Raw genomic sequence first — 19,033 nt, forward strand, 5'->3', positions numbered from 1 at the left:
TAACAGTGAGTGAGTGAGTGAGTGTGTGAGTGAGTGAGTGAGTGAGTGAGTGAGTGAGTGAGTGAGTGAGTGACTGAGTGAGTGAGTGAGTGAGTGAGTGAGTGTGTGAGTGAGTGTGTGAGTGACTGAGTGAGTGAGTGAGTGAGTGAGTGAGTGAGTAACAGTGAGTGAGTGAGTGAGTGAGTGAGTGAGTGACTGAGTGACTGAGTGAGTGAGTGAGTGAGTGAGTGAGTGAGTGACAGTGAGTGAGTGAGTGAGTGAGTGAGTGACAGTGAGTGAGTGAGTGAGTGACTGAGTGAGTGATTGAGTGTGTGTGTGTGTGTGTGTGTGTGTGTGTGTGTGTGTGTGTGTGTGTGTGTGTGTGTGTGTGTGTGTGTGTGTGTGTGTGTGTGTGTGAGTGAGTGAGTGACTGAGTGACTGAGTGTGTGTGTGAGTGACTGAGTGAGTGATTGAGTGTGAGAGAGAGAGAGAGAGAGAGAGAGAGAGAGAGAGAGAGAGAGAGAGAGAGAGAGAGAGTGTGTGTGTGTGTGTGTGTGTGTGTGTGTGTGTGTGTGTGTGTGTGTGTGTGCATACAGGGAGGACTGTCTCCTCTGAACCCGCCTCATTACGGTTGCAGCGTGTTCGTTTATCAGAGCACGGCTCCACACACACACACACACACACACACACACACACACACACACACACACACACACTCGGCTCCGGCTCAGAGATAACAGTAAACGCTGTACCACTGTTGATTACGCTCACGGTATCTGCCTTCTGAGAGGCCTATTCGAAAATACAAACATTCTCCTCACATTTCTCACTTTCTCATTTGAATAAAGAGGACAGACGGGGTAATTAACAGGGTATTAAAAAAAAACATCGAAAAGGGGGGCGAGCGAGGAAGAAAGAGTGCAAGGAGAGGGAGAAAAGAGAGTGGTGGAGAATAAATGAGAGCAGCCGTCTCTCCAAGGCCTTCTTAATGGGCTGTGACAGGAATATATTAACAGTGAGAGAAGTGTTCAATCAAAGCTCCGGCCCGGATGAGCTGACAGCACCTCAACTACAGCGGACCTCTGGATGGCCTCACACATCTGAGGGCCCTCAGGGGCCCGGGAATCTCACAGCAGAGCATTATAGAGTCAAGAAGAGGGGAGAGATGACAGGCTTGCGGTAAATTATGCTCTAGAGTCAAACGATGCATATTTCAGGCCAGCGTTTGTTTACTTCTCTTGCGCCTTTGTTTCCACTCTAAATTGCACTGGAATTTCGGTGTGACTAAAATGCGCATTCAATTAAGGGCTGTTTACTGCAACTAGAAAGGACCTGTTTTGATTTACATGTTAAATTTTCTTTATTTAATGTGTGTAATGTTGATGGTTGAGCAGGAAAAAGCTCCAGTTCTTCTCTATATCAGTGTCAAACCGTGTCCTAACTACACGCGACACGCGATAAAAAGCTTCTTTTCCATGTTGATCAGAGTGTTTGTCCTAACCAGCCGCGACGCCGACACGCGACATTTCTAATTTAGAAACAGTTTCTATTTTTCTGCGACGTCGCGCTGGAACAACAAACACAAAGTGTGGCGATGATGATCTCAGGTGCTGTTTATGTGCTTTATTTAATGTTAAAAGCGTGTCATGTGACTCTGAATATCATTTAGTGCTCCAGCTTTGAGGCTGTAAAAGCAACAATGGATAATTCACCTCAGATCTTGAAATTAAACAAATGGAAACAAGAACGTTAAAACTGTGAACAAACAAGTGTATTCTTTGACAAAGGTTGTTTCAGTAACTCAGTAGCCTATGTATTTTAATAATGGTGTAATATTTGTGAATTTGATTATGTAGCTACTTATACATTTTTTTGCGAGTGCCGTCAAGTTTACTCTCTAGTGCTGTGCACTCGCCGCGAGACTCCGCCCACACGCCGTTCTGATTGGCTGTGATTTTTGACTGACGTTGTGGCGTCTCACAGTCGCGTCACGTCTAGTGTGGACAGACACACTGCCTGTCGCTGGAATTTTATCGCGTCACGTGTAGTTAGGACACGGTGTCAGTGTTTCTGAACTCCCTGAAACGCCTCCATTGTAGTCTCGAGTTTCTTCCGGGAACGAACACATCACAATATTCCTCATTTAAATAATTCATTCGCAGAATAAAGGGGCGGGGCCTGGTTGAGTTAGTTAGTAGTGTGTTAAAACCAAGCGGCAATCTTCCAGTCTCTCTCTTGAATCTAACACAGAAGTGAATTAAACTGCAGTTCATCGACTGGCCACTAGAGTCAATCCCATAGATCCACATGTTAAAATGCCCAACTTTAGGAAGAAAAAAAAAATGTTTACAGCCTGGTACAAAAAGTGGTTTTGGTCTATATAACTAATTTTGCACTTCATGACATCTGTGAGGGGGGTGAAATTTTCCTAAATTTGTTTTTAAACTCATCCATTTAAATTATATTAAACCTTAAAGTTTTGCATAATTAAGGGCGGGGCCACTTGAGTGACAGGTGGATTGCCGCTGCTGTCACTACTAGCCATTTGTCTGCTGTCTGTTAGCGTAATCCGCCCCTTTGCCGATTTTCTGTTATCCGGGAATGACGCGCGGTGACGTGTTACCAAGATGGCGACGGCCGGCTCCGCCCACTTTGGGCTTCAAAAATGCTCTTAAGAAACCAAGAAACTGTCACAGACACTACGTCCATATTTTTTTACAGTCTATGGTTGAAGCTGGTGGTTATGTTGAGTAGCGGGACATTTCCCAAACACGCTCAAAGCACTCAACCAATCACAACACACTGCTCCAGCCAACCAATCAGAGCACAGTGTGCTTTTCAGAAGGAGGGGCTTCATAGAGACAGGAAGTAAACAGAGCGTTACTGACAGACTGGGAAAAGAGGAGCCGCAACAATGGAGAATATGAGGAGAATAATCAACATTCAAGCAGGAAAACCTGTTCTAGCAGAGCCTGAAAACTACATCAAGACTGTGTAAAAAGGACCTCTTTAATAATCACTCTAATTCTATGAAAATAGTCTAATTCTAATAGAAAATATCCTCACCACAACCATAACGATAACAACTAAGAGGAACAACATGTTTTAATTACTTTCAGGGCCATTTTTTTGTTCCAGCTGATGAATGATAAAAACATCAGAGTTTAAAGAGCTTGAGCACTTAAACTGGCAGACGACGTAACTGCATTATGTGCTTATAACAAACAGAATATTGCCGTGTTTTGATGTGGATGCTAATATCCTAATAGTTCTTGCTGTGAACAGTCCTTTACACCAGGCAGATTTGAAAAACGAAGGAAAACAAAGCCAATATTGTTATGCTGCTAATGAAAGGTACAATAAAACTCTCCAGAACACATACAAGATGTGCGAAGACAGATCGGTCGCGGTGATGAAGGCCGCTAGAGATTGCAAGACCATTATTCAGCCTGGACTCTGACAAACAGCAATTACCCCAATCGACAGATAACGAGAGCAGGGCGATCATTCAGTGACGGAACGTCCCATAAAGCAGCGGGACATTACCATACTCGCGCTATACATCTCTCCACAACTTCACCAACTTGTTGGAGCTCCAACAGTGATGAAGGATTCACTAAATCAAGCCTGAGCTCCATTGGCAAAGCAAACGACGGCACTCAATCAGCAAGACAATGGCATGACTCTATTAAAATGCGCAACCTAGCCTACAATGGGATGAGTCAGACAGCCGGTCTCCATTATGTTTCAACAAACTGACCTGAGTGCTAATTTTCAATCATCCACACATGGTCTCATTACTTTCATGCATGCGGCCGTTTGTTCGTTCAAGCTGATGTCTATCTGCCTGTTCATCCATCAGTCCATTCATTACTGTACCGTTCTTTCTCTGCATTCATCTGTCTATCCGTCCTTACATCATCCTTTATACCTCATGTTTATATAAATCCTGTGCACATGCATAAAAATAATCCATCAATTTATCCATTGGTCCAGGCATTCCCAAACTGATGATTATTTAAGACTTTGTATAATTAAAAAATATGTATTATTAAATATTTAATATATATAATAAAAATAATTATATAATGCAATTAATATAATCATTAATATAACACCCCAAACTCTCCACCTCCTACAGTAGCCACGCCCCAAACTCAGTAACCACACCCCAAACTCTCCGCCTGCTACAGTAGCCACGCCCCAAACTCTCCGTCTGCTACAGTAGCCACGCCCCAAACTCTCCGCCTGCTACAGAAGCCACGCCCCAAACTCAGTAACCACACCCCAAACTCTCCGCCTGCTACAGTAGCCACGCCCCAAACTCGCCGCCTGCTACAGTAGCCACGCCCCAAACTCAGTAACCACGCCCCAAACTCTCCGCCTGCTACAGAAGCCACGCCCCAAACTCAGTAACCACGCCCCAAACTCTCCGCCTGCTACAGAAGCCACTCCCCAAACTCTGTCTGCTACAGTAACCATGCCCCAAACTCCGTAACCACGCCCCAAACTCTCCGTCTGCTACAGAAGCCACGCCCCAAACTCAGTAACCACACCCCAAACTCTCCATCTGCTACAGTAGCCACGCCCCAAACTCAGTAACCACGCCCCAAACTCTCTGTCTGCTACAGTAGCCACGCCCCAAATTCAGTAACCACGCCCCAAACTCTCCGTCTGCTACAGTAGCCACGCCCCAAACTCAGTAACCACGCCCCAAACTCTCCGCCTACTACAGAAGCCATGCCCCAAACTCTCTGCCTGCTACAGTAGCCACGCCCCAAATTCAGTAACCACGCCCCAAACTCTCCGTCTGCTACAGTAGCCACGCCCCAAACTCAGTAACCACGCCCCAAACTCTCCACCTACTACAGAAGCCACGCCCCAAACTCTCTGTCTGCTACAGAAGCCATGCCCCAAACTCAGTAACCACGCCCCAAACTGTCCGCCTGCTACAGTAGCCACACCCAAACTGAGTAGCCACGCCAATAAACTCTCTGTCTGCTTGGGTTAAGAGAATATATTAAAATAAATAAAAAATAATAAAAATAAAACACTTCCTAAAAAAAGCTGAATATTTTATCTGTTTACTTTTATGTCCTGTGACCATCAGAGAACTAAGAACATGTGAATGCTGCACAGGCAGATGCTGGAGAGCTGAAACACATCTGCGCTCCACATTCTGACGCAACCTTGACCTCCCCTGAGTTTGTCAACCTTTATTCCCCCAACATGGTTTCCTCATCCAGCGTGTTATTTGCAGCTGGCTATTTGGCCGGCGAAAACCTCCAGGGCCCTCGTCGCATGAGCATTTCCGTGCCGACTGCCTTTCATGAGCACGCTGCAGTTTTTAATAAGGCCGACTCAATGGCAGAGAGGAGTGCAGAAAAAAACACTGCCCTGTTAGGACCAGATCATTTCCCTTTTACTGCAAAAAAAAATCATAAAATGCTTGGCAGAGAGTCATCAGGTCGGTTTTCAAACACTATGGCTTCATTATTTTGCAGATATATCATTGCATGCCATGTCAAAGGACACTGTAAACATGGATTCTGAAGGAGATCTCTTCAGGAGATCACCTCTTGATGGAAATAAAGTTGGGATGTTATTTCCATCAAAAGGTGTATCAAATTTTGGTCAAGATCTTGTATTGACAATGCAAGAGTCCAGAACTCTGTAAAGTCTTCTCCAGCACATCCTAAAAACCTTTAATGAATTTAAGGTGCAGATTCATGTGTAAAAATTATTTTTCATGTTTCTCCCAACCATTTTGAGCCTGATAAATCTTGACATTGTCATCCTGGAATGATGTGTCTTCCAACATGGTTGTTTAAGAAATGAAAAGTTACACACTCCATCGATTAGTGTTAGAAGAACTGTTACAAATATGGGTAACACTTTATTTTACAGTGTCCTTGTTACGCATGTCACATGTACTTACCTTAGTAATAACAGTAAATTATGCATAATTACATACAACTAACCCTCAACCAAATCCTAATCCTACCCTAACCCTATAGTAAGTACATGTAGATGCTTAATATTACTCAGTACTTAAATATATAATTACACTGTAACAATGACTCCTTAAAATAAAGGGTTACACTTTATTTTAAGGTGTCATTGTTACAGTGTAATTATATAATAAAGGGTTACACTTTATTTTAAGGTGTCATTGTTGCAGTGTAATTATATATTTAAGTACTGAGTAATATTAAGCAACTACATGTACTTACTATAGGGTTAGGGTTTGGTTGAGGGTTAGTTGCATGTAATTATGCATAATTTACTGTTATTACTATGGTAAGTACATGTAACATATGTAACAAGGACACTGTAAAATAAAGTGTTACCAAATAAAGTGTAAACCAAACATATTATATGATACAAACATAAAAATGACTGCAATAATGATCCAATCATAGCCTCCTAAGCATTTGCATATATAAATCCAAACATCGACTTGGATGAAAGCATCTGTCAAAAATGAGCTTTTCTAACCTTATTAACTTCCAGTACTTCTCTCCTCTCCTCGCTGGATGCACGCGTTTGATTGGCCATTCGGTCGTCCAGTTTAGAGCTGTCATCCTCTACATAGGGGATAAGTTGCTAAAACAGAAAGACAACCACATATCAGCCGCAGACAATATAAAACAAGCAAACCCATTTCATGCTCTAATCGTTCTACAAAAAAAAGAATCAGTCAATGGTAAAAACATATAGTAAATGTTGTCATAAAATACACAGATATTTTTAAATTGCATGAAAGGTGAAAGATGCTTTTTGGGTCGGGATGGTGTAGTTACAGGAATCTACCAGCAGGGGCAAACCAGCTAAAAGACAGACCCCAAAAGTCTGGAGAGGTTTAACAATTATTTTATTTTATGTTTCATGCTCAACTGAAGAAGAATGAGGCACCTTTCGAATCTCACCGAAGTCTCACTACACACGAGACTCAACTCGCAATCTGATGCCTTCCTGAAGAAACATCTTGTATTAAAAATGAATGAAAAAGATATGATGGTATTTGTGGACTGAAACATGAATTTTGTTTCTGATTTTGAAAGCTGGGCTGTTACCCAAAGCTACATGAAGAATAATATGAAGGACAAAAACCACAGTTTGAATATAATTTCGTGTAAACATTTCCTGTGGTGACCCACTGTCTAAACAACACGAGAGCTTAATAAGAGATGAGATTAAGGTTCAACAACCTGGCGACGCCACAGTAATGGATTGTTGCATAATTCAAAAGGCTTTCATCGCAGGAGAAATCAACACTTATGTTGTCTTTAAGCGCAACAGCCTCTGCTCTTTTGCCCAAATAAATCCCTCATCAGGCACTGCCCTTTTGGCTTTCAAATGAAAAGGTTTGAATGATTTAACTTCACAAATAGTCCCTCGACCGCACGGACAGGGTTGTTCGACTCGTTGTTGCCCTCGGTTCAGATGGTTCTGCTCTCTTATGCTTTCCTGCATCACTAAAGTGTCTCGTTCTTTTTGTCATGTTCCATCATCCTGTGACCTTGCCGAACAGACTCGCGTGTCCCCGGTTTAACATCACAGTGACACCTGCTGGTGTTCTGCATGAGGAGAAGAAAACACCCTCACTTTAAACAAATCAGGCAAATGGATTTACTACGGTTTGCAGAAGTCAATTTACCGGCATGTAAAATAAGCTGGAGGCAGATGGCACAGGACTAGTTGACAAGAAATACACTTAGGAAGTTGGCATGGCCTGCGATGTGGCATGTTATATGTTTTTTAAAACATTTTTAAACAGCATTTTGCTTTTTTTTTTAAATTATGCATGCATCTCGTAATTATAAGGCTTCATTATTTAATGCCGAAAAAGCATTTTTGCGGTTGATATTGCATTAAACCTGCATTGGTCATCATGCATCTGTGTTTTAATTGTCAGTTGTTATTGGCATGTTATATATTTTTTAAAACATTTTTTAACAGCATTTTGCTTCTTTTTTTTTTAATTATGCATGCATCTCAATGGCAAAAAAGCATAATTTTGCACTTGATATGCATTAAACCTGCATTGGTCATCATGCATCTGTGTTTTCATTGTCAGTTGTAAATATTCTTTCATTCTACGAACATCCAAGAACGTTGAATTACTTCCTCAAGAAATATTTTCAATGAGAAAAGACTGAGGCGGAAAAAAATCTTCCAAGATTTTTCATGTTATTTGTGTCTCTGACTATTAATGAGTTGTGAGACAGCATATTATTACAATGAACAATAAGCTGGAGGTAAATGGCACATGACTAGTTGACAAGAAATGCATTTATGAAGTTTTTATGCATGTTCTGCAATGTGGCATGTTATATATATATATATATATTAAAACATTTTAAACAGCATTTTGCTTTTTTATTATTATTATTATGCATGCATCTCATATTATAAGGCTACTAGGCTACTTTTTAAAATAATTTGCCACAATACCATTTAAACAGAACTATTGAATGCAAAAAGGTGACCTAAAATATACATTTCATCTTATATATTCATATACATTGAATATTGAACCATTCAAAAGTTTGGGGTTGGGTTTATGTTTTTAAAATAAGTCTCAAGGTTGCATTTATTGCAATTATTAATACAAATATTCTCAAATATACTCAATTTAATGCACATATAAATTCTAGTTTAAAAAAACTAACTTTTAAATGGTAATGTCAATCTGCCCACTTCTATCTGAAAGGTCAAACTTCGACACACAGACGGCAACGCACAGGTAACGGCTTAAACGATCTATAATTTCAGCGGGGAACAGAAAAATCAAGTCCTGTTTTCTGAATCACTGAATCACTCATATTTCGTGGCTCTGCGGCTTTACAGAACAGACCTTACAGGCTTCAGGCCGTCACATGCCGAGGAGGAAAAATCTGATCATATGAAATGCAAGGGAGGGAGAGAGAAAAGCCCCTGGCAGGTTTATCAAGCTAGGGAGGGAATGCAGAAAACCACGGGCGAGGGACTGGCCAAGCAGAGAGAGAGAGGGGGGGGGAGAGAGAGAGAGAGAGAGAGAGAGAGAGGGAGAGGGAGAGGGAGAGGGAGAGGGAGAGGGAGAGGGAGGGAGAGGGAGAGGGAGAGGGAGAGGGAGAGGGAGAGGGAGAGAGAGAGAGAGAGAGAGGGAGGGAGAGAGAGAGAGGGAGAGAGAGAGAGAGAGAGAGAGAGAGAGTTCTGTAAAGAGAGAGAGAGAGGGGGGGGAGAGAGAGAGAGAGAGTTCTGTAAAGAGAGAGAGAGAGTAAGCGAGAGAGAGAGAGAGGGAGGGAGAGAGAGAGAGAGTTGAATTGAATTGAGAAGGAGGGAGGGAGGGAGAAAGAGAGAGGGAGAGAGAGAGAGAGAGTGTAAGCGAGAGAGAGAGAGAGTTCTGTAAAGAGAGAGAGAGAGAGAGAGAGAAGAGAGAGAGAGGCCGAAGCTCAAGGACTGATTTAATTAGCTTTGCGCTCTTTAGGTCTGAAGAGTTTCTGAAGAGAACAAGAGCAAAAACAATCTAAGTTCACACTTGGCAGGTTTGGTTGGATTAAAACGAACTCTAGTGTGATTGCTCTGTTCGTGCACTTCGACTGAAACACGAACACAACACAGACCAAACACATCTAAACGAACCAAAAACAGGACATGATGTCACAAGATGTGACCCTAAAAATGACAGAATGCTCAAGAATATCTGTGTCCCAAATCACCCCTATACCCTTAAATAGGGCACTTGAGTCGACAGCCATTTGTAGTGGCGTCCGAAACCACAGTAGATGTTATCAAGTGCACTCATTAACTCCCATAATGCACCACAATAACACGTGTACAACTGATGTATCCTCAGAATACCCATAATGCACTTTGAGGATGAATCATCCATCCATCCGTTTTCCAAACTGCTGGTCCAATTTGGCTATAGCGTATAAATTCCTTTAATTAAGGTTTATATATGCTAGTTTTCAAGATGAATAGAGTTCAAGATACATCTTTTCATTACTACTGGAGCTGCCAGTTTGCTAAGTTTCAAATGATTATTAAACGGCAAGAGCAAACTATGCAAAAGCGGCACTCCGTGTCCGAATTCACTCTCTCATCTTCATTCACTCCCTCAACTGGACTATATTAGTGGAGTAATGTAGGGAATAGTGAATGAGGGTATTAGCTCTGGTTTTTCTCATCATAGTCACAATGTTTCCTATTTTACATTTCCGTTCAGGCATCAGAACCACGTCTCCTCACAGCAGATCTGCACTTGTGTGTGTTAGAGGAACGCTGTTTTGACTCCTTTACACATTATATAAGCTCTTAATGAATCTCAGCTGGTTAAAACACCATCATATGTAGGTTACGCACACACAACCAGCGCATTTATTCCAGAACACAGCATTGTTTTGGATGTTCGGTAAGTTCCGTCACAAAATATACACTCACCTAAAGGATTATTAGGAACACCTGTTCAATTTCTCATTAATGCAATTATCTAATCAACCAATCACATGGCAGTTGCTTCAATGCATTTAGGGGTGTGGTCCTGGTCAAGACAATCTCCTGAACTCCAAACTGAATGTCAGAATGGGAAAGAAAGGTGATTTAAGCAATTTTGAGCGTGGCATGGTTGTTGGTGCCAGACGGGCCGGTCTGAGTATTTCACAATCTGCTCAGTTACTGGGATTTTCACGCACAACCATTTCTAGGGTTTACAAAGAATGGTGTGAAAAGGGAAAAACATCCAGTATGCGGCAGTCCTGTGGGCGAAAATGCCTTGTTGATGCTAGAGGTCAGAGGAGAATGGGCCGACTGATTCAAGCTGATAGAAGAGCAACTTTGACTGAAATAACCACTCGTTACAACCGAGGTATGCAGCAAAGCATTTGTGAAGCCACAACACGCACAACCTTGAGGCGGATGGGCTACAACAGCAGAAGAACCCACCGGGTACCACTCATCTCCACTACAAATAGGAAAAAGAGGCTACAATTTGCACGAGCTCACCAAAATTGGACAGTTGAAGACTGGAAAAATGTTGCCTGGTCTGATGAGTCTCGATTTCTGTTGAGACATTCAGATGGTAGAGTCAGAATTTGGCGTAAACAGAATGAGAACATGGATCCATCATGCCTTGTTACCACTGTGCAGGCTGGTGGTGGTGGTGTAATGGTGTGGGGGATGTTTTCTTGGCACACTTTAGGCCCCTTAGTGCCAATTGGGCATCGTTTAAATGCCACGGCCTACCTGAGCATTGTTTCTGACCATGTCCATCCCTTTATGACCACCATGTACCCATCCTCTGATGGCTACTTCCAGCAGGATAATGCACCATGTCACAAAGCTCGAATCATTTCAAATTGGTTTCTTGAACATGACAATGAGTTCACTGTACTAAAATGGCCCCCACAGTCACCAGATCTCAACCCTGTAAAACTGTGTAAAACACAGAGAAGTGACATTGGGGATGAAGAAACACACACAAATTAGCTTCGGTTAAACAGGCGTATGATAATTTGGGTAAATGTGTAAGCTAGATTGATGCCTATTTTTCACATCTTCATGGTCACAACAATGATTTCCCTCGTGTGGAATATTTTTCCTTGTAATAATGTATGGTTTTCTAAAAATGAAAACTGCTGCGTCTGTGTAGATGAGATAAGCAAAGTGTATGTGCGTTGTGCACACGCTACATTGATTATGGCCAAGCATGCGCCCTTAAAATAGCATATGAATATCATGTGCAACGCTCCACTGACTTTAGACGAGGTTTCTCCTGGTCAGTGGCGGAATTGTTTTCTGAAACTGCAAAATAGCACCAGGGAACGTTTGCGCCGGAACACGCCTCCTCTTCTCGCTGAACCGCCCCCGGGAGCGCAAGTTCATTCCCTAATTTACCGACGTGCGTCTGTGGAGGGAAAAGTCCGCTGTGCGTCGGGTGCAAAATAGGAATGATACATGCGTCGGTGTACAAAGTCAATTGCGCTGGGTGCAAGATAGGGCCCAAACTGCGTTAGACTAAACTGGGAAGGGTCACAGCACTTGCATATTGTTGTCCTGTTGTTAGTTTAATTGCTTCTATTGCTCTCCTCATTTGGATAAAAGCGTCTGCTAAATGATTAAATGTAAAAGTAAATGTAACCACACTAACAGAGCAACTGCATTAATCGCACCAATAATGCCAAGTGTGAACGCACTCTTAAAGTCCCCCTGTGGTGAAAATCCAGCTTTTAATGTTGTTTATGTGTCTATGTGGTGTTTTTAATGTGCTTTAAGACAAACCATGTGTAAATTCATAAGTCGACACCATTGCTGAGTGTTTCCTCCTTAAAACTGCAGTGAACCAAAGACACGCTTTGAAATCGCTGGTGTTTCTGACGTCACAAACTACCTTGTAACCAATCAGATCAACGTGTGATCGTCAACCAGTGGATCTCTGAGCTGAGTGAGTGAGTGGAGGCGGGGCTCATTTGCATATTCATAGAACCGCGCATACTAAATGAGGCAAGTTACATTCAAGCTACTGTATTTTAAGGCATGAGGGGAAAAAAAAACGTTTAAATATGTCATTTTGGTGAGTTTTAAGGGATAAAATGATTGACCACAGCGGGACTTAAATGTATCATTTTCTTTTTTTCGATCTGGACCAAAAGAACCAAGAGAGCCGAACCGAACACACTCTGATTTTCCACCTGTCGACAGCAAGCGTAAGAAAGAAAGAGCCAGCTATAGTTAATATAACGCAGTCAACACATTACTCAAGGCCCAGACACTGAAAGATGGATGTGTTCTGCCAGCTAGTGATTCACCGAGGCTCACTCGGGTTGATTACTCTGAGGCGACTGGAAAAAGTGAGGTGGTAAATGAAATGACTTGGCTGTTTCTTTTTCGGTGTGCAGGAAATTCCACCGCTGGGAGCCGGTGATTGCCTGGGCTGGAAAATGCTGACATGAGGGACTTGGCCAGCTGTTCATTAGCGAGCGCCTCGGCTAATTAGCGAAGTGATGATGAGGTAATGCCTCTGACTCCATTAACTCACTTCCTGTTTGGAGAGAAAGCGCAACAGGAGCTAAAGATAACACCTGAACCAAATACACGAGACCGGGCCAAAATAAATATCCTGTGAGCACGAGCTCTTCTGGTAATGAGATGGAAGAACCTGAGTTTCATGCCCTCCAGTTAAAGCTCCTGCAGATCTAATGACTCTATTCCAGTGCTCTCTCGATAAAAGAGAAGAGACTGCATGAAACGGACCAGCTGTGCATTCGATCTTTATTTGCTCTCAGACGCATTTGAGTTGTAATTCCTGAGCGCCAAATTTACATTTACCACATCTCCATCCTCATGTCTAAATCACAGAGACACTTTATGTTTCATATAATTTACCTGTGATTCATAAAATGTTATTTTAGTTTTTTAGTATTTTGAATTGGCTTTTATTTTAATATTTTCATGTTAATTTTAGTTTCATTTTTAGTAATTTCTTGCTTTTTTTATATTGCTATTTAGGGGTAATCTATTTTTATTTAAGTTTTAGTTATTATTTATTTCTAGTTGATCATTTTTGTGCTTCAACTTCAGCTTATTTCCAAGACAACATTTCAAATTTTTGTTTAGCTATTATTAGTTTTCTACTAATATTTATATTTTATCTTATTTTAATTAAGAGAAATGTTTTTAATGGTTTTAGTTATATATATATATATATATATATATAAATATATATATATATATATATATACATTAGTGGCAAAAAGTGACGGCCAGAGGGGATATTTGTTTTTAATGACTCTTTAAAGGAGAAGTTCACTTTTAAAATGAAAATTCTGTCATCATATACTCACCCTCATGTTGTTTCAAAGCTGTATGAATTTCTTTCTTCTGCTGAACAGAAAGGAAGATATTTAGAAAAATGTCAGTAACCAGACAGTTTTTGGGTCCCAATGACTACCATAGTAGGAAAAAAATATACTATGGTAGTCATTGGGACCCAAAAACTGTCTGGTTACTGATATTCCTCTAAATATCTTCCTTTCTGTTCAGCAGAAGAAAGAAATTCATACAGCTTTGAAACAACATGAGGGTGAGTATATGATGACAGAATTTTCATTTTAAAAGTGAACTTCTCCTTTAAGTTCAATTAAACCATCAAAATATGAGCAAAATATTTTAGATTTTTTAAATATTTTAAATATGAGGTAAGAACAAAAGACTAAACTTGGTTAAAGTATTAATTGTCTAGCAAAAAGGCAAAGTTCAGCTACAGGTTTTATTTTACCATGCAAAAAAAGTGCATAACTCACAGGAAAAAGCATAGATTGACTACAACATAATCAGTTATTAACATTTTGTTGGTTCTCTCTTGTTTTTGCATGTGTTCATAATTTCTTTGCATGTTTCATTGCGTTATTATCACAAATAAAACAATCGACTCCAAGCACTACTATGCAATATGCTTACAAATTTTTTTTTAATAATATTTGAATAAAGGGTTTGAAATGCACATTTTCCTAGGCCAGACATTACTATTGGCCACTACTATACATCTTTTCTTCCTGATTTAAATGTTATTTTATATTCCAGATGTTTCTGTAATAGAAGTCATGAAACCAGCACTCGAGAAGATCAGAAAAACATGCTCTTGTAAAGCCAGACCTGACGTCAATGAGCTAACTGAGTCAGGGGGAATCTCAGCTGGACTCAATCAAGTTTGCATTGTGATTCAAGGATGTTTCCTCAAATTGAAATTGAAAGCTAGTGCTCAAAAGGTGCACAAATTAAAACGTTTACAGGCACAAATAATGTTATGAATGGAAAGAATTACCTGGAGTACAAGATCAACTGAACCCACTCCTAAATATTCACTCTAACGCCACTTTATCAACCCCTCATAATATAATTTTTACGTCTGAAAAATGTATTTAAAATGATGCACACTCACACAGGAGACACTTCAATCATGTCAGTGGCCTATAAAAAGCAGTTTTATTCTATACAGGCCAGTGATTCTCAACATTTTCAGGGCAGTCGTGGCCTAATGGCTTTATAAACTATAATCACTGGATTCCGGTAACAGCCGTACACGAGTCTAGATCCAGCAGAAGAGTGACCTCTGACACGACACATGACGTAGGATATAGGAGTACACATTTCTCTTTAAAAATTCTCATTTTAGACTTCAAATTCATGACCGGTGTTTTGTTTTGTTGTACCCTCTGTGCTTCCCTGTTCGTCAATACGTCATGCGTCGGGTCAGAGGTCACTCGACTCGCGCACGGCCATTACCAGAAGCCAGTGATTATAGTTTATAAAGTTATAAATATGGATATTTTTCTCTCGCTTTTCAGAAGGCCTTTATTAACCCCTGAAGCCGTATGGATTACTGTTATGATAGATGGATGTGCTTCTTTGTACCATTCACTCCCATTATAAAGCTGGGAAGAGCCAGGATTTATTTTAATATAACTCCGATTGTGTTTGAATGAAAGTAGAAAGTCATATAGACCGAGGATGGCTTGAGGGTGAGTAAATTATGAGATTTTTGGGTGGACTAACCCTTTAATGTTCATTTAAAATGGCATTAGATATAACAAAGATCAGTTCCAAGATAATTAAGCCTGAGCGATCTAAAGAGCAAATATATAAATGCTAAAAAGTAAGGGGCCTAGAATCGAACCCTGAGGGACACCAGAGCCAATCTCAATCTCAGACCCGAAACCACTCAAAAATAAACGTTACCAGCCAACTGGACATTTTTAATTGCATTTGATGTTCATTTGAGTTCCTGAATATCAGTTTAAAGTCCAAGACCACTGCTGTATTTGCCACATAAACAAACATGCTTAGTGCACCTTTAAAATAGCATTAAAGGTGCAGTGTGTAATATTTAGGAGGATCTGTTGACAGAAATGCAATATCATATACATAACTATGTTTTCAGTGGTGTATAAAGACCTTACATGATGAACCGTTATGTTTTTATTACCTAAGAATGAGGCATTTCTCTCTTCACACACCGCGGGTCAACTTACATCGACATGTTTCTACGGTGGCCCTGAGCGGACAAATGTCACTGTGTTGTTCTTCATGATAAGAAGCGAATAAAACACTGACATAATGATGAACAAGTAACAATAATATTCGCAATAACATCGTTTTACTGAGTAATTAAGTAAACTTAATTTCTTAATTTATCTTTGTAAAGAAACCTCATTGCTGAACTGGCTACTCTCTGCTGTCTCAGACGACGACATCACTTCCTGTCGGCCAACGTAACTTCTGTTGGGTGCAATTCACAACCTCACCACTAGATCCCGCTAAAAATGTACACACTGCACCTTTAAATATAACAAAGATCAACAGAATGACTCAATGTAATGAAAACTGGAGAGTCTAGAGAGAGTATAATCTCACCTCAGGAGGAATGGGCTCCAGACCAGCGCAGTTCTCATTGCATTTATCATAGACGAGACGGAGTTTGCGGAAAAGCACGGAGAGCATCCGCAGGTGCTCCTGCAGTTTCCCCAACCGGTCCTGATGAGTGTTGGGATGATAGCTGACTCCGTTGGGCAGCTGAGCGAGGAGACAGAGGGAGTCAGACATGTGGAGAACGCGATCAGTCTACGGCTACACGATTAATCGCAACGAAACCGCGCGCGATTTGGCAAAGGCTACGATTATTTAAGCGCAGTTTGTCAGTGCAGCGGCTGATCGGTAGTAAATGCCCCATCTGAACACCAGAGGGCGTCTCACACACACACACACACACACACACACCACATATCCCTCTGAACACCAGAGGGCGTCTCACAAACACAGAAGAACAATAACACACATCATTCCAGGAAATCCCTATCGGTATGGCTGTATCTGAATAAACAGAAGATTGAAACGCTTTGATTGATTAAACATGACTAATAAACACCAGTGTTGGGAACGTTACTTAAAAAAAGTCATTAGTTATAGTTACTACTTGTTCCAAAAAGTAACTGAGTTAGTAACTGAATTACTCTATAATAAAAGTAACTCGTTACCAGGGAAAGTAACTATTTGCGTTACTGTAAAAAAAAGTTGCTATATGTCAAAGAATTTGGAAACACTTTGCAGTTTGAATGTCCTGTATAAACAAAATTACGGAATGTTTCCACTGTTCGATCGCGTCCGCGCCTCACACACACACACACACACACACACACACACACACACACACACACACACACACACACACGCACACAAATGTAATCACTTTGCGACTTTTCAATCGCGCCTGCGCCTGCGCTTCTCTCTCTCTCTCTCTCGCTCTCGCTCTCTCTCTCTCTCTCTCTCTCTCTCTCTCTCTCTCTCTCTCTCTCGCTCTCTCTCTCTCTCTCTCTCTCTCTCTCTCTCTCTCTCTCTCTCTCTCTCGCGCGCGTATCTAACAGTAGTTCCGCATTACATTAATTAATTTGCACGCGAGTTGTATTTATTTTTAGACCGTGTATTCTCCGTGTAAATGTATGCACCGATCGAATCGAAACTGTTTAACTGGTGTGTGTGTGTGTGTGTGGCGCGTGTGCTGGCATGTGTGTAAAAACACTGGCTCTGATTGGCTACTATGAAACACATGACTCTGCCTTAGCCAATCATAATCGCTTACCTCGTTATTAACCCACCTCATCACTAGCTGTGCGAGCCAGGGGTGCGTTCGGATTAAACAGTTTATTCAATCAATGCATAGTAACACACCGCATTTAACGTCCAGTAATGTTAACGGCGTTGTAACGACGGGAAAAGTAATTAGTTAGATTACCCCGTTACTGAAAAAATAACGTCGTTACCTAACGCCGTTCTTTTAAACGGCGTTATTACAAACACTGATAAACACACGACTGCCTTATTCTGTGTAAGAAGCTCATCATCTCACAGAAGGAGGAGCTCAACTGTCGTTATGAAGAGAGTTTGGAGTAAAAGCATGTTATTAAATGTTGTCTTTTGTTGGACAAGAGGTTCATAAATGCTTCTCATGTTTGGAAAGATGTGTTGCACGTTATAAGTGACTCAAACTCAGTGCTTTCAGAGTGAGCAGCGCTTACAGAGCCGAACATCAATGCATAACAAATATTCACAGCCTTTGCGATTTCAAAATCGCGATTAGCCAACTCAATTTAAGTGCGATTTACATGGAAATTGTGCTAAATCGCGCAGCCCTAGATCAGTCTTCATCTGTGGATGGACGAACTCACCTGCATGTTTCTCAGCAGCTGGAAGATCTCCATGGTTCGTAAGACGATGTCCTGCACCGTCTCCTGTCCGATCCGACATAGTGATGCTGTGTTCACATCCCGAGCCGCCTGAGCCTGTTGCCCGGGGAACGGGGCCAGAGGAGGGGTTGCCATGGCGACAGAGGGATGCAGGCACTGATGGATGGATGGCTATTCAGTGAGACTTAGTGGCATGTCTGTTATGAGAGAATATTAAGTTGAAAATTGCACCATACACCATGTATCACACTTTTAAGCATTGTGTAATAAAACCACAAGTGTAGATATAAAACAATAAACTACGAAAGCTAACTAAATCCCATATATATATATTAATAATAATAATAATAATAATACACATATTATTTGGATGGAAACATTCTTCAGCTTTACATTGAGCTACTATCATCAAAGCTTGAATGTCTAACGGAGCTGACATAACATATATGTGATGTAAACACAGAAAATGTCATTCGTCTGAAGATATGCAACATTTGGAGCGTTTAAATACCTTTGTTAGTGTTGTTGACAAGACGTCATTTTTTTCCGTGCTGTGATCTCGTCTGTCAGTCAGCCATCGCGAGATTTCACGAGAAGTCACCGTGTACTCTTACATACGCAAAGCTGAAGGCGAGGCGCCATCTAGTGTTCAATCAAATTTGCTATACATTATGAAATTATTTATTTCGGAGATCATATTCATAAATGTTGAAGATTGTCTCTGCTCTGTACAGTCCTGCGATAAGATATGGATTAAATGAACAAGAGAAACGGTTGCATTTAGGCCTGTATAATTCCATCAGTGCATTATATATTAGCGATTAAAAGAGCAA

At 41.0% G+C, this 19,033-nt stretch overlaps 1 protein-coding gene across 1 annotated transcript in view; it reads right to left on the bottom strand.

Annotated features, from left to right (window-relative positions):
• The window catches only part of med30 (mediator complex subunit 30), a gene marked incomplete at its 3' end in the record, with an annotated part of 19,293 nt that extends 490 nt beyond the window's left edge, over positions 1 to 18,803 (bottom strand). The window contains exons 1-4 of the mRNA XM_079878793.1: positions 18,712 to 18,803; positions 18,183 to 18,397; positions 16,375 to 16,533; positions 6,478 to 6,585 (exon numbers count right to left, since the gene is read on the bottom strand). Coding sequence (XP_079734919.1) covers positions 6,478 to 6,585; positions 16,375 to 16,533; positions 18,183 to 18,335 — 420 coding nt within the window. The 5' untranslated portion in view covers positions 18,336 to 18,397; positions 18,712 to 18,803. The remainder of the gene's footprint in view (positions 1 to 6,477; positions 6,586 to 16,374; positions 16,534 to 18,182; positions 18,398 to 18,711) is intronic.
• Between the last annotated feature and the right edge of the window lie 230 nt (positions 18,804 to 19,033).

The sequence above is a fragment of the Squalius cephalus genome, assembly GCF_949319135.1.
Source record: "Squalius cephalus genome assembly, chromosome: 8".
Taxonomy (NCBI): Eukaryota; Metazoa; Chordata; class Actinopteri; order Cypriniformes; family Leuciscidae; genus Squalius; species Squalius cephalus.